We start from the raw sequence: 11,885 nt of genomic DNA, 5'->3' as shown, positions 1-11,885 counted from the left end.
GATCCGTCCGCAGCGTACCCCAAAACCCTCCACACTGCTCCCTCCGTGTCCTCGCGCACCCCAAGGGGGGACACAGACCCTCCCCAGCCTCACTGACACCCCCATTGCCAAACTGGGAGCCTAGGCACAAGTAGGGGCAGCAGGAGAGCCTGGGGGGGGGGGGGCGCGTTGGGGGGCCCAGAGACCCCCACCCCAGGGACTTTGCCCCTTGCTGAACCCCGATAACACTCCCAGACCCTGAAACACAGGCTTCTTCCCCCCCACCCCCCCCAAATAAAAATCCACAAGATTCCCTCCCTCCACAAAACCCACACAGGATTCTCCCCAAAAAACCCACAAGATCCTACCTTCCCCCTCAAAAAAAAACCACAAACCCCACACAGGATCCCCCCAAATCACGGGGATTCCCCCCAAACCTAAGATTCCCCCCTCCCAAAACACACAAATCCTCCCCAAAAACCAGAGGACCCCCCCTCAATCCACGACCCCCCCCAAAGCACAGGCCCAGGCCCCGCTGCGCGTGGGTGGCTGTTATATTTCTGATAATAAATAAGCTTTTTAATAACACTGATTATGGAACAGACCCCCTCCCTCCCTCTTTCCCCCCCCTACCCCCCAAAATAAACCATTCCCCCCCTTTCCCAGCCCCCCCCCCTCCTCGTCCCCACTGGGGATCCTGGGGCCAAGCAGCAGATGGAAGGATGGGGGCAGCATGGGAGGGGGGGAGCAGGATGAGTCCATGAAGCAAACACCCCCTCCCCCCCCATCAAGGGTTGGGGGCAGCTGAACACCCCCCTCCACTCCCCCAAGACCCCCACTCATAGGGGATGCCCCCCCAGGATCAAGTGTTGAGGGAGGTGGTGCTGTGATAGGACCCCATCATCCTTGGGGGGGGGGGGGGCCTGTCTGGTCACCCCACCCCATTCTGGGGCCTCAGGGGGGCTGGGGGTTGTATTTAGCCCCCCCCCCCCCCCCCAAATCTTCACCCACGACAGCTTGATGGGGGCTGCCCCCCAGAATAGGTGCTATGGGGTGCAAAGCAGTGTGATGGGACCCAAATCTGCATGATTGGGGGGGGGGGGGGCTCTGTGGCCTTGGCCAGCCCCCACCCCATAACTCTGGGGACTGGGGCGGGGGACATAGTATTTAATCCCCCTCGACTCCCAGGCATGGGGGCTCCCCCCCCCCAGGATGGGTGCTGGGGGGTGAGAGGTGTGATGGGAGGGCAGCAGGCACCCCATTCTCCTTGAGGGGGCCTCTAACTCTAGCCAGCCCCCCCCTTACCCCATATGTTGGTAACCTCGGAGGGGGGGGCTGGGGGGGTACTTAGGGCCATCCCTCCCCCGACTCCCACTCATGGGGGCTGCCCCCCAGGATGGGTGCTGGGGGGGAAGCAGTGTGATGGGAGGGCAGCAGGCACCCCATCCTTTAAAGGGGGGGGCTCTGTGGCTCTGTCTGCCCCCCCCCGCTGCTCACCCTGGCAACTCTGGGGGTGGGACACACACTGGACGGGGGTGTATTTAGGGGTCCCCCGTCCCCCCCCCCCCTCACATGACAGAGCAGCTTTTTGCCTTTTCCTTCTTGAAGGTGGAGCTGATGAGGTCGGTGCGGCTGGAAAGGTGGAGGATGCGCTTGGAGAGGCCGCGGGGGGGGCTGCGGGGGGGTCGCGGGGGGGCCCTGCTCAGACAAATGCCAGATACGATCCGGAAGATGCTGTGTACGCTCTTCTCCGAGGTGAACGCCGAGCATTCCAGGTAACTCTCAGCTCCCAACTGCCTGGCGGCTGCACAGCCCTAAAACCCAACCACCAGAGCATGAGACTGGCGTGACCCCCCCTCGAATCAAAATTAAACCCCCCCTCACAGTAGGGATCCCCCCAAAACCTGCTCATAAGAGATGGGCGCCTGTTTCTGGTGGGAGAGCTCCATCAGGGTGCTCAGGTCCGTCCGCAGATCTGTCTTGCAACCGATGAGCAGCACTCGCGTGTCAGGGCAATAGTCCAGGATCTCCGTCTTCCACTGTGATTTTGGGGGGTTGAGATCGAGGGGATCCCCCCCCAAACTGCTTTCCCCCCTAGGGGGTGCCCCTTGCAGCCCCCTCACAAACACACCTTCTTGGCCGCACTGTCCAGGGTCTCAGGACGGCTGACATCGAAGCAGAGCAAGACAGCATCCGAGTCGCTGTAGCAGAGCGGCCGCACGTTGTCATAGTATGGAGAGCCTGAAAAATTAGGGGGGGGTCACTGCTCAGCACCCCCACCCCAACCCCAAGGGACCCAGGCCTGGAGATCTGTCTGTCTGTGTGTGTAAGGTGGTGGTGGGGGGGGGTGTCGCTGCTCAGCACCCCCTGAGGGACACAGCTCTCCCTCCCTCAGGACACAGGGCTGTAGAAATGGGGGGGGTGTGGGGGTGTCACTGCACAGCACCCCCACCCAACAGACCACGGCCTGAAGAACAAGGTGGGGGTGTCACGGCTCAGCACCCCCGAGGGTGCCCAAGCCTGGAGAATGGGGGGCTGGGGGGGTGTCACTGCATGCATCACCCCCAGCTGAACCCACCAAGGGACCCCACTTGGGGAACTGGGGGGGGGCACTGCTCAGCATCCCCCTCAAAGGGCACAGCACCCCCCGAGAGACACAAGCCCGGAGAATGGGGGGGAGGGAGTCACTGCACACAGCACCCCCAGTTGAACCCACCAAGGGACCCCACTTGGGGAACTGGGGGGGGGGCACTGCTCAGCAACCCCCTCAAGGGGCACAGCACCCCCCCCCGAGGGACCCAGGCCTGGAGGAAGTGTGGGGGGGGTGTCACTGCACAGCATCCCCTCCCTGAGGGACACAGGGCTGGGTAAAAAGGGGGGGGGGGTGGTGTCACAGCACAGCACCCCCTCAAGGGACCCAGCCCCTCCCAAATGCAGTCGGGGGGGGGCACCCAGCTCCAGAGCCCCCCCCCCCCCCAAACCACCATCTCCGCTCCCCGCAGCCCATTAACATCATCATCAGCATCGCCCCTAACGAGGCAGCGGGGAATGGATACCGCGGTGTTTATATAACAGCCCCCCCCCACCGTGCTCCCCTCCCCAACCCTGGGGGGAGCCCCCCCAGAGGGCTGGGATGTTGAGGGGCACACAGGATGGGGGTGCACTGCCACCCCCATGGGGTCAATGGGGAGCTGGGCCCCCCCCGAGCATCGCAATGGGGGTGGCGGGCAGGGAGGAGGCAGTGTGGTGGGATGCGGGGGGGGGTAACCCTGGGGGTGCAGGGGTGCCCCCCCCATCCCCAAAAGGCCGGGGGGGGGGGGGGTTGCAGCCCAGACGCTCCGTGTGTGGAATAGCAAAGAGGCTGCGCCAGCGCATCGCCATGGCAACGCGGGGACCGCGGGTGGTGGGGACCCCCCCTCTGATGGGGGGGACACACACTGCAGCATCAGCCCTCCTCCCGAACCCCCAGCCCTTTGGGGTGCCCGGGGTGGGGGGCGATGCCAGGATGCCCCAGCCCCCCCCGCCTCCCCCCCATTCACAGGGAGGGCACAGGGAACCCACTGGGGAGGGGGGGGTCACAGTGGTAGTGGGTGCTCAGCCCTATGCCCCCCCCGCAGGGCCAGTCCCTGGGGTCTCCCAATGCCCCCCTCCCCCTCCCCGATCTCCCCTCTTTACTCCCCCCTCAGGGGTTCCCCCATTGTGGCCACCCCCATTCCCGGCGCCCCCACTGCAGGACCCTCCCGCGTCCCGCTGCAACCTCCGGTACCGGAGACACCCCCTCCACCCTCGGTACCGAGGAGGACCCTTTCCCCCCACCCCCAGTATCGGGGGGGAACCCTTTCCCCTCTCCTCGGTACCGGAGGGGACCCTTCCCTTCTCCCCCATACCAGGGGGGCCCTTCTACCCCCGCCCGGTACTGGAGGTCCTCTTTCCCCTCCCGGTACCGGAGGTGTCCCAGAGGCTCAGCTCCACCCGCTGCTCCTCGCTGACCAGACACGCCGTGTAGTTCTCAAACACGGTGGGCACGTACGTCTGCAACGATACCGAGAGCGTCAGCGCCCGGTCCCGTTACCGGTGCTCGGTTCCCTGATGCTCGGGATACCGGCTCACCTCGGGGTAGCAATCCTTAGCCAGCACCTGCAGCATGGCGGTCTTGCCGCACTGCACGTCGCCCACCAGCACCAGCTTGCAGCGGGCCGGCGCCGCCGGTACCGGTCGCCGCTCCCGCATGGCGGCGGCACCGCCTATGCCGCCGCCCGCCCGCCAACTCTGAGCGCCACAGCCGCAGCCCCTTTATATACCCCTCCACTGTTAAGCCCCGCCCACAGCGCGCCCGCCAGCCAGTGGCTGCGGCGCCTGCCGGCCCGCCAGCCAATAGCGAAGAAACAGGAGACGCCGGAAGTCGCCCTCTCGGGTGTGAAGTGGCTCCTCCACGCTAGGGAGCGCTCGCGCGGCTGCGGGCGGAAGTAGACCGGAAGTAGCGGTTGCTAGGAGACCGGTGAGACGCCGGCCGCCGGGCTAGGGGTGTTGAGGAGGGGGGTGAGAGCTTTGTGAGGCGCGGAGGGGCGGGGGGAGGACCAAAGGGAAGGGACTAGGGAGGTTTAGGGGGTATTCCCAATAGTGGGAACATCGGATGGGAAGGGGACCCCAAAATCGGGGGGAGTCTGGAGGAGAACAGGGCCTGAGGGGGCCTAGAGAGGACCTCAAGAGGAGGAGATAGGGATGGAGGGGGAGGGAACAGGACCTGGGGGGGTCTGGAGGAGTGTGGATGGGGGGGAACCCCAAAATGAGAGGGGCTGAGGGAGAACAGGGCCTGAGGGAGTGTTGGGGGGACTCCAATAGTAGAGGGGTGCCTGAGGGGGTCCCCAGGAGGGGGAAATAGGGGTGGATGGGAAGGAAAAGGGCCTGGGGGTTCTGGGGGTCTGTGGATTTGGGGGGGACCCCAAAATGGTGGTAGTCTGGAGGGCCTGAGGGGGGATTTGGGGGAAGTCTGGGAGTACCCCAGAGTGAAGGGGTTCTGGGGATACCTCAAGAGGAGGAGAGAGGGGGGAACAGGGCCTGAAGGGGTGTCTGGGGGGGACCCTAATAGTTAGAGGGTACTTGGGGGGGGTCCCCAGGAGGGGGAGATAGGGGTGGGTGGGAGGGAACAAGGCCTGACAGGGGGTCTGGAGGGGTCTGGGATTACCCCAAAGTGGAAAAGGTCTGGGGGAGACCTCAGAAGGAGGAGAGGAATGGACGGGAGAAAACAGGGCCTGGGGGTCTGGAGAAGAACAGGGCTCAGGAGGGGTCTGGGGGGACCCTGTGCAACCCCTGTACCACTCCCGCCACCCCAGGCCCAGCGTGAAGCGACCATTCCAGTGAAGTGCCACCTGCAGAAGGAAACCCCCATGGCGGCGTCAGACAAGCTCCTACTGCTGCAGAGTCAAGCAGTGGCCAAGGAGGAGGAGGCCAAGATGAAGACAGAGCTGCTCACTCGTTTCCTGAAGGTGCTGGGGGGTGCCAGGGTGGGGTGACAGCATGTTTTCCCAAGGATTTTTCCAGCTCCTGGCCCCCACCCTCCGCAGGAGAAACTGGCCAGGGAGGAGCAGACCAGCACCCTGAACCTCCAGAAGATCCACACGCAATGGCAGGCTCTGCTGCGCAAGGCCAAGGCCAAGGAGCTGCGCCAGGATATCGCAGTCCTCAGCCAGGCCTTCGCACGCATGATGGACCGCAAGGACAGCATCATCGAGGTAAGAGCACAGGGTTGGAGGGGATAACACAACATTAGGAACCGTCAGTGACCTGTCCCCAAACTGCCCGCAGTTACTAGTGACCGACCTGGACCAGGTGGAGGAGCAGCACGCCCGGCCCCTGCGCAGCCACTTGGACAACATTGACCGCCTGCTGCAGCTGCAGCGCTGCCGCCTGGCCTTCCTGGAGGAGGTGTACGGTGCCCAGTGGCAGGTCCTGGAGACAGAATTCGAGGCTGAGAGGTAAAGAAAGGGAGAGGGACAACGGTGGCACCTGCTTGGCTGTCCTGTCCTGTTGCTGAGCCCTCTCACAGCACCACCAGCTGCCATGAGCCTTGGCCCTGGCCTGGTTCGCCTCATGCATGAGCTCCTTGAGCCGCCTGAGGACCCTTGTCATAGAATCACTAGGTTGGAAAACACCTCTTGGATCATTGAGTCCCTGAGAACCTCATCTTCCCGTCTTTTGAACACCTCCAAGGATGAGGGCTCCACTCCCTCCCTGGGCAGCCTCTGCCAGGGCCCCACGATCCTTTTGGTGAAGAATCTCTTCCTGATGTCCAGTCTGACCCTCCCCTGGCACAGCTTGAGGCCATTCCCCCTTGTCCTGTCCCCGTCACTGGGGAGAAGAGCCCAGCGCCCTCCTCTCTCCAATCTCCTTTCAGGCAGCTGTGGAGAGCAATAAGGTCTCCCCTCAGCCTCCTCTTCTCCAGCCTCAACACCCCCAGGGCCCTCAGCTGCTCCTCCTCACACTTGTTCTCCAGCCCCTTCCCCAGCTTCGTTGCTCTTCTCTGGACACGCTCCAGAGCCTCAACATCCTTCTTGGAGCGAGGGGCCCAGAACTGAACACAGGATTCGAGGTGCGGCCTCACCAGTGCTGAGTCCAGAGGCAGAATCATCTCCCTGGCCCTGCTGGCCACGCCGGGTCTGATCCAAGCCGAGATGGCATTGGCCTTTTTGGCCACCTGGGCCACTGCTGGCTTATTTTTCCTTACCACAGTGAGCAACTCCTCCATCTTTTCCCCAGGAGATCCATCCTCGAGCAGCGAGAGCAAGAAAGCCGCTACCTGCAGGCCATGGTGCTGGCCACGGAGCAGAATTACACCAAGAATGACCACGAGGCCATGCTCAATTTCCAGAGCATGCGAGACGACACCAAGAACAAGGTATGGGCAGGAAGAGTAACCATCAAGGACTCTTTTTGGGCTTGTCCACCGTGAGGTCTGGGAGTCGGTGGCTCACCCCGAGCTGTGTCTGTCTCCAGACCCTGCTGGAGAAGTACTACTGCCGCATGGAGCTGAGCGGGAAGGCAGAGGCGCTCTGGGAGCAGTTCCAGCATGCCATGCAGAGCTACATGGAGGCCACCGAGCACCAGAGGATCGCGTTTGAGGAACTGAAGCAGAAGGACAAGAAGAGGTCCAAGGAAATTGAGATGCAGACGAAGAAGCTGCAAAAGCTCCAGGTTGCAACCAGGCACAGGGATGGCTCCAAGCGTGGTGGCATCCATCCCAACGCTCATGTTCCACTTCTTTCCAGGACTTAGTCGCAGCCACCAAGGATCAGATGCTGGCTCATCTCCACGAGAGTGAGGAGCAGAACCAGCGCATGCGGAAGGAGAAGAAAAAGGTCCTCAGGCAGCTCCAGGAGCTCAAGGGTGAGATGAAGGAGGCCAGAGCGAGCGCCCACAATAGCCTGGCTGTGCTCACGGTGCAGAGCAACACAGCCCTGAAGGTGCTGGCGTGGGTGGTGAAGAAGGTGAGACTGACGCCCCGTGGCAAGAGGGAGCACCGGGGAGGTGCCACCATGGTGCCACCTTCCTTTCCTGTGTCCCCTTCCCAGGCAGAGCGCATCCTGCAGCTTGCTGAGATGTGCCGCAGGCTGGAGACAGAGGAGGAGAAGGTGCTGCCTTTCTATCCTTCTTCACTGGCAGAGGACGAGCAGCGAGATGCCCGGTGGGTCCTTGTGGAGTCACCTACGGAGCCCCTGGCGCGGGTGAGGAGGCAGCACTGGGATCCCAAACGCTGCTGCTGGGGAGCGAGGCTTGGGATCCGGCTTTGGGGACAGCCGGGACGGCGTGTGGGTATCATGGGGACCCCCTGCCCAGCGTGCTGCCTCTCGCCCAGGCCTTGCGGGATTACGTGGGGCTGGAGCGCTTCTGGCAGCGCTTCAACAAGGTGAAGCTGGAGGAACAGGCGCTGGAGCGGGAGCGGGTGGCCCTGAGCCAGAGGAACCGGTGGCTGCGGGAGCTGCTCCGGCGGTACCTGGCAGGGTTCTCCATCACCCGGGAGGTGCTCAGCGAACCCAACCTGCTCCTTGCCGTCGAGCACAAGAGCTGCATCCCCAGGGACTCATCTCGCACCTGGGGGACCATGCATGAGGTCGGCAAGGTGTGGCACGCACCAACACCCTCCTGGACCCCATCCTCTGCTCCGCTGGCACCAAATCCCCCTGCAAAGTGTAGCGCCCAGCCTGCTGCTCGGGGACACCGGAGGAACCGTGACTGCCCAGAGGTGCCATAAAAGAGCTAAACTGTGCCTAAAAAAGTGCTCCGGGGTCTTTTTTCTGGTCACACTGAGCTTTGTCAGGGCAGGTGTGGGTCTGTCACCTCTCTGCTTAGTGCTGCCAGTGACCAAATCCCCGCTGCCGGACCAGGCAGGGAGCTCATGGAGGAGGCACAGTCCCTTCCCACTGCTCTGCATCCCCCCTACCACCAAAGCCGGACAGAGCAGCCACGGATGCCAACGGGAAGGCTTTATTTCTTTTTGGCTTTGTTCCTCTTCTCCTCCTTCAGCTTCTTCTTGGAGAGCTTGGGGCTGCTGGCCTTGCGGTAGAGGTGGTACCCGATGAGCCCCAGCAGCGCCGGCACCAGCGCCAGGCACAGCAGCGGCACCACCTCGTTCACCACCTTCTGCCAGTAACTGGCCCGGGATAAAGCCACCAGCTCCACCTCGAACCGCAGCACCGCATCACCTGGAGGGGAGAAAGGGGGACACAGAACCTGAGCGGGGACCGGCAGGGACCCCCTCGGGGACCCTCGAGATCTGCACTCACCTGGGATGCTGGGAGGGGAGCCCCGCTTGCCGTAGGCCAGGTGAGGGGGGATAATGGCTCTGCGCTTCTCCCTGCCATGGTGAGAGAGACCATCGGTGCCGATGTCTGTGCCAAACCGTGGCAGGGATGCTGGGGAGGCCACCGGCTGCCCCCCTCGCCCCACTTACCCCACACACATGTCCAGCAGGCTTTGCTCCAGGCCTGCGAGGAGAGGAGGGGAGAGAGGGTGAGTGAGGGGCACCCAGGGTATCCCATCGCGCTCGGGTCCCGGTTAAGCCCCCCTAGGCCCCCGCTCACCGGGGATGACTTGGCGCTTGCCCAGCTCCACCTGGAGTGGGTCCCGGCTCAGCGAGGTGTCGATGATGCGGCCATCCTCCAGGGTGCCCTGCAGGATTGCGGCATGGGCACCATCACCCCCGGGGTGATGGGCACCATCACACAGCGGTTCTGCCCCGGGGATGTCCCCATCCCAGTCCCAGCGCTGTCCCAGTGCTGCTCTGGTGCTGGTCCCAGCGTCAACCCATGCCAAACCTGGTGCTGCCCCCATGCTAGTCCCAGTGCCACTGCTGTGTCCAGGTGCCACCCAGGGCTCATCCAGGGCTGTCACCATGCCCCCTCAGCAACACCCTGGTGCCACCACAGTGCCACCCCCAAGCCCATCCCATGCCCACCCTGGTGGCACTCTCATGCCTGTCTCAGTGCTGTCCCAGTGCCACCTCTGTGTCCCTCCCACTACCACTCCAGTTCCAGCCCTATGCCCAAACCAGAGTCACCCCAGTGCCACCCTAGTGCCCACCCCAGTGCTACCTCTATGTCCATCCCGATATCACTCTGGTTCTACTCCCATGCCCATCCTGTGCCCAACCTAATGCCACTCTGGTTCCAGCCCTGTGCCCACTCGGGCACTACTCCGGTTCCACTCCCATTCCCTGCTAGGTACCACTCCAGTTCCACTCCCATTCCCTGCTAGGTACCATTCTGGTTCCACTCCCATTCCCACCCGGGTACCACTCCGCTTCCACTCCCATCACCACCCTGCGCTCACCCCAGTGCCGCTCCTATATCTCTCCCGGTGCCACTCAGGTTCCACCCCGTCCCCGCCCCGGTTCCCCCGTCCCCGCCCGCTCCCCGCCCCGTTTCCCCCCGTTGCTGACGTGTTCCTCCCGCCGTACCGTGTAGTGGATGTGCACCGTGTCCCCCGGCGCCGACAGCTCCGAGCAGCCCTCGGGGGGGGGCACCTGCGGCGGGGGAGGGGGGAGCACAGAGGGTCGGCACGGGAGCCCCACGCACCCCCCTGACCCCCCCTCTCCCCGGTGTCCCGTGTGTGTCCCCCTCCCTCGTGCCTCCAACTCCGCCGCGCGGTGCCCCCGCTGCCCCCCGGTCTACATCGGGATCCCCGGTGCCCCCCGGTCCCCCTTTCGCCCCGTCGTTCCCCCCACATCCCCGCAGCCCTGTACCCCCGGTGCCCTCCGGTGCTCCTGTCGTTCCCCTCCTCCCCGCAGCCCGGTGTTGCCCGGTCCCTCCGGTACCCCCCCGGTCTCTCCGGTCCCTCCTTTGACCCGTCGTTCCTCCTCCCTCTCCGCAGCCCGGTCTCTCCCCGGTGCCCCCCGGTCGCCCTTTTGCCACATCGTTTCCCCCTCATCCCCGCAACCCGGTGCCCCCCGGCGCCCCCCGGTGCCCCCCGGTGCCCCGTCGTCCCCCTCCTCCCCGCAGCCCGGTGCCCTCCTGTCCCTTCTTTGCCCCGTGGTTTCCCCCCTCCTCGGTGCCCCCTTAATCCCCGCCGCCGGTCCCCGTCGCAAGCGGCCCCGGATTGCTCCCGGTGCCCCCCCGGTGTCCCCCCCCGGTCCTCACGAGGGTCTCGAGGCGCAGCTCGCGGGGCTCGGGTTCGCCGCGGGCGGGGGGCGGCGGCAGCAGCAGCGCCAGGAGCAGCAGCGCGGCGGGGGGCGGCATGGCCGGGGCTGCGGGGGGGGGGTTGGAAGGGGGGGCGGTACCGGCACCGCCCCCGGGGACACCCCCACCCCGCCCCCGGGGCCGCCCCCGCCCCGCCCCGAGCGGGACCGTGGGGGGAAGAAGGGGTCCCGGGGGGGTGCGGGGACCTCGGGGGGTGCTGGGGTCGGGGGGGGGGGGGGGGGTGTTCTGGGCCCAGGTGGGTCCGGGGGGGGTTCCTGAAACGAGTGGGTGCTGGGGGGGGGGCGGTCCTGAGCTCAGTTGAGAAGACGGGGGGGGGGGGCCTGAGCTCAGTTGAGAAGACGGGGGGGGGGGGGGTCCTGAGCTCAGTTGAGAAGACGGGGGGGGGGGGGGGGTCCTGAGCTCAGTTGAGAAGACGGGGGGGGGGGGGGGGTCCTGAGCTCAGTTGAGAAGACGGGGGGGGGGGGGGTCCTGAGCTCAGTTGAGAAGACGGGGGGGGGGGGTCCTGGACCAGGGGTGCTGAGGGGGGTCTTCTGGACCAGGGGTGCTGGGCGGGGGTGGTCCTGGACCAGGGGTGCTTGGGGGGGGCGGTTCTGGACCAGGGGTGCTGGGGTGGGGGGGAATGTGTGGGTTCGGTACCAGCAGGCGGCAGCAAAGCCCGAGAAACCGGTGCCCACCGGGTCCAGGACCCCCCTTTGCACCACCCCCGTGCTGGTGGTGGCCCTGGTGGTGGCAGCAGTGGCCCCATTGATGGTGGTGGTGGCCCCATTGATGGCAGTGATGCCATAGGCCCTGTTGGCAGTGGTGGTGGCCCCATTGGTGGTGGCAGTGGCCACACTGGAGCAGTTCAGGCCCCAGTGCCAGTGGTGGTAGCCCCATTGATGGCGGTGGTGGCCCTGTTAGTGGTGGCAGTGGTCCTGTTGGAGCAGCCGATGCCCTACTGCTGGTGGCGGTAGCCACACTGATGGCAGTGGTGGCCCTGTTGGAAGAGCTGAGACCCCACTGTCGGTGGTGGTGGCCCTGTTGGTGGTAGCTCCGGTCCCATTGGAGCAGCTAAAGCTCCATTGCCGATAGTGGTGGCCCTATTGATGGTGGCAGTGGCCCTGCTGGAGCAGTCGAGGCCCCACTGCTGGTGGTGGTAGCCCCTCTGATGGCGGCGGTGGCCCAACTGATGGTGGCCGTCGTCCTGTTGGAGCAGCTGAGGCCCCATTGCTGGTG

At 65.0% G+C, this 11,885-nt stretch overlaps 3 protein-coding genes across 5 annotated transcripts; 1 reads left to right on the top strand and 2 right to left on the bottom strand.

The window, feature by feature from the left end:
• Window positions 1-1,022: 1,022 nt before the first annotated feature.
• Window positions 1,023-4,249, bottom strand: RND1 (Rho family GTPase 1). Its single transcript, XM_009556092.2, has 5 exons — window positions 4,090-4,249; window positions 3,924-4,011; window positions 2,111-2,220; window positions 1,884-2,018; window positions 1,023-1,793 (listed from the first exon to the last, which is right to left on the bottom strand). Exons 1-5 carry the CDS (start codon window positions 4,207-4,209, stop codon window positions 1,548-1,550), a joined length of 699 nt encoding a protein of 232 aa, XP_009554387.2. The 5' UTR covers window positions 4,210-4,249; the 3' UTR covers window positions 1,023-1,547.
• A 207-nt stretch (window positions 4,250-4,456) lies between these two features.
• On the top strand, window positions 4,457-8,409 carry CCDC65 (coiled-coil domain containing 65). Of its 3 annotated transcripts, XM_054051490.1 has the most exons (9): window positions 4,457-4,477; window positions 5,313-5,465; window positions 5,544-5,711; window positions 5,785-5,954; window positions 6,736-6,874; window positions 6,973-7,170; window positions 7,245-7,463; window positions 7,548-7,700; window positions 7,832-8,409. In XM_054051490.1, exons 2-9 carry the CDS (start codon window positions 5,367-5,369, stop codon window positions 8,225-8,227), a joined length of 1,542 nt encoding a protein of 513 aa, XP_053907465.1. In that variant the 5' UTR covers window positions 4,457-4,477; window positions 5,313-5,366; the 3' UTR covers window positions 8,228-8,409. The 3 variants fall into 3 exon arrangements, with proteins under 3 accessions (XP_053907465.1, XP_053907463.1, XP_053907464.1); XM_054051488.1 differs by having other exon boundaries at window positions 7,245-7,700; XM_054051489.1 differs by lacking the exon at window positions 4,457-4,477 and adding an exon at window positions 4,512-4,518 and having other exon boundaries at window positions 7,245-7,700.
• Window positions 8,410-8,428: 19 nt separating this feature from the next.
• Window positions 8,429-10,722, bottom strand: FKBP11 (FKBP prolyl isomerase 11). The gene is made up of 6 exons (XM_054051491.1): window positions 10,611-10,722; window positions 9,932-9,997; window positions 9,057-9,144; window positions 8,927-8,960; window positions 8,760-8,830; window positions 8,429-8,678 (listed from the first exon to the last, which is right to left on the bottom strand). The coding sequence occupies exons 1-6, from the start codon at window positions 10,707-10,709 to the stop codon at window positions 8,461-8,463; spliced, it is 576 nt and encodes a 191-aa protein (XP_053907466.1). The 5' UTR covers window positions 10,710-10,722; the 3' UTR covers window positions 8,429-8,460.
• Between the last annotated feature and the right edge of the window lie 1,163 nt (window positions 10,723-11,885).

This window comes from Cuculus canorus, chromosome 29 (assembly GCF_017976375.1).
Source record: "Cuculus canorus isolate bCucCan1 chromosome 29, bCucCan1.pri, whole genome shotgun sequence".
Taxonomy (NCBI): Eukaryota; Metazoa; Chordata; class Aves; order Cuculiformes; family Cuculidae; genus Cuculus; species Cuculus canorus.
This window is presented reverse-complemented; position numbering and strand designations above follow the sequence as displayed.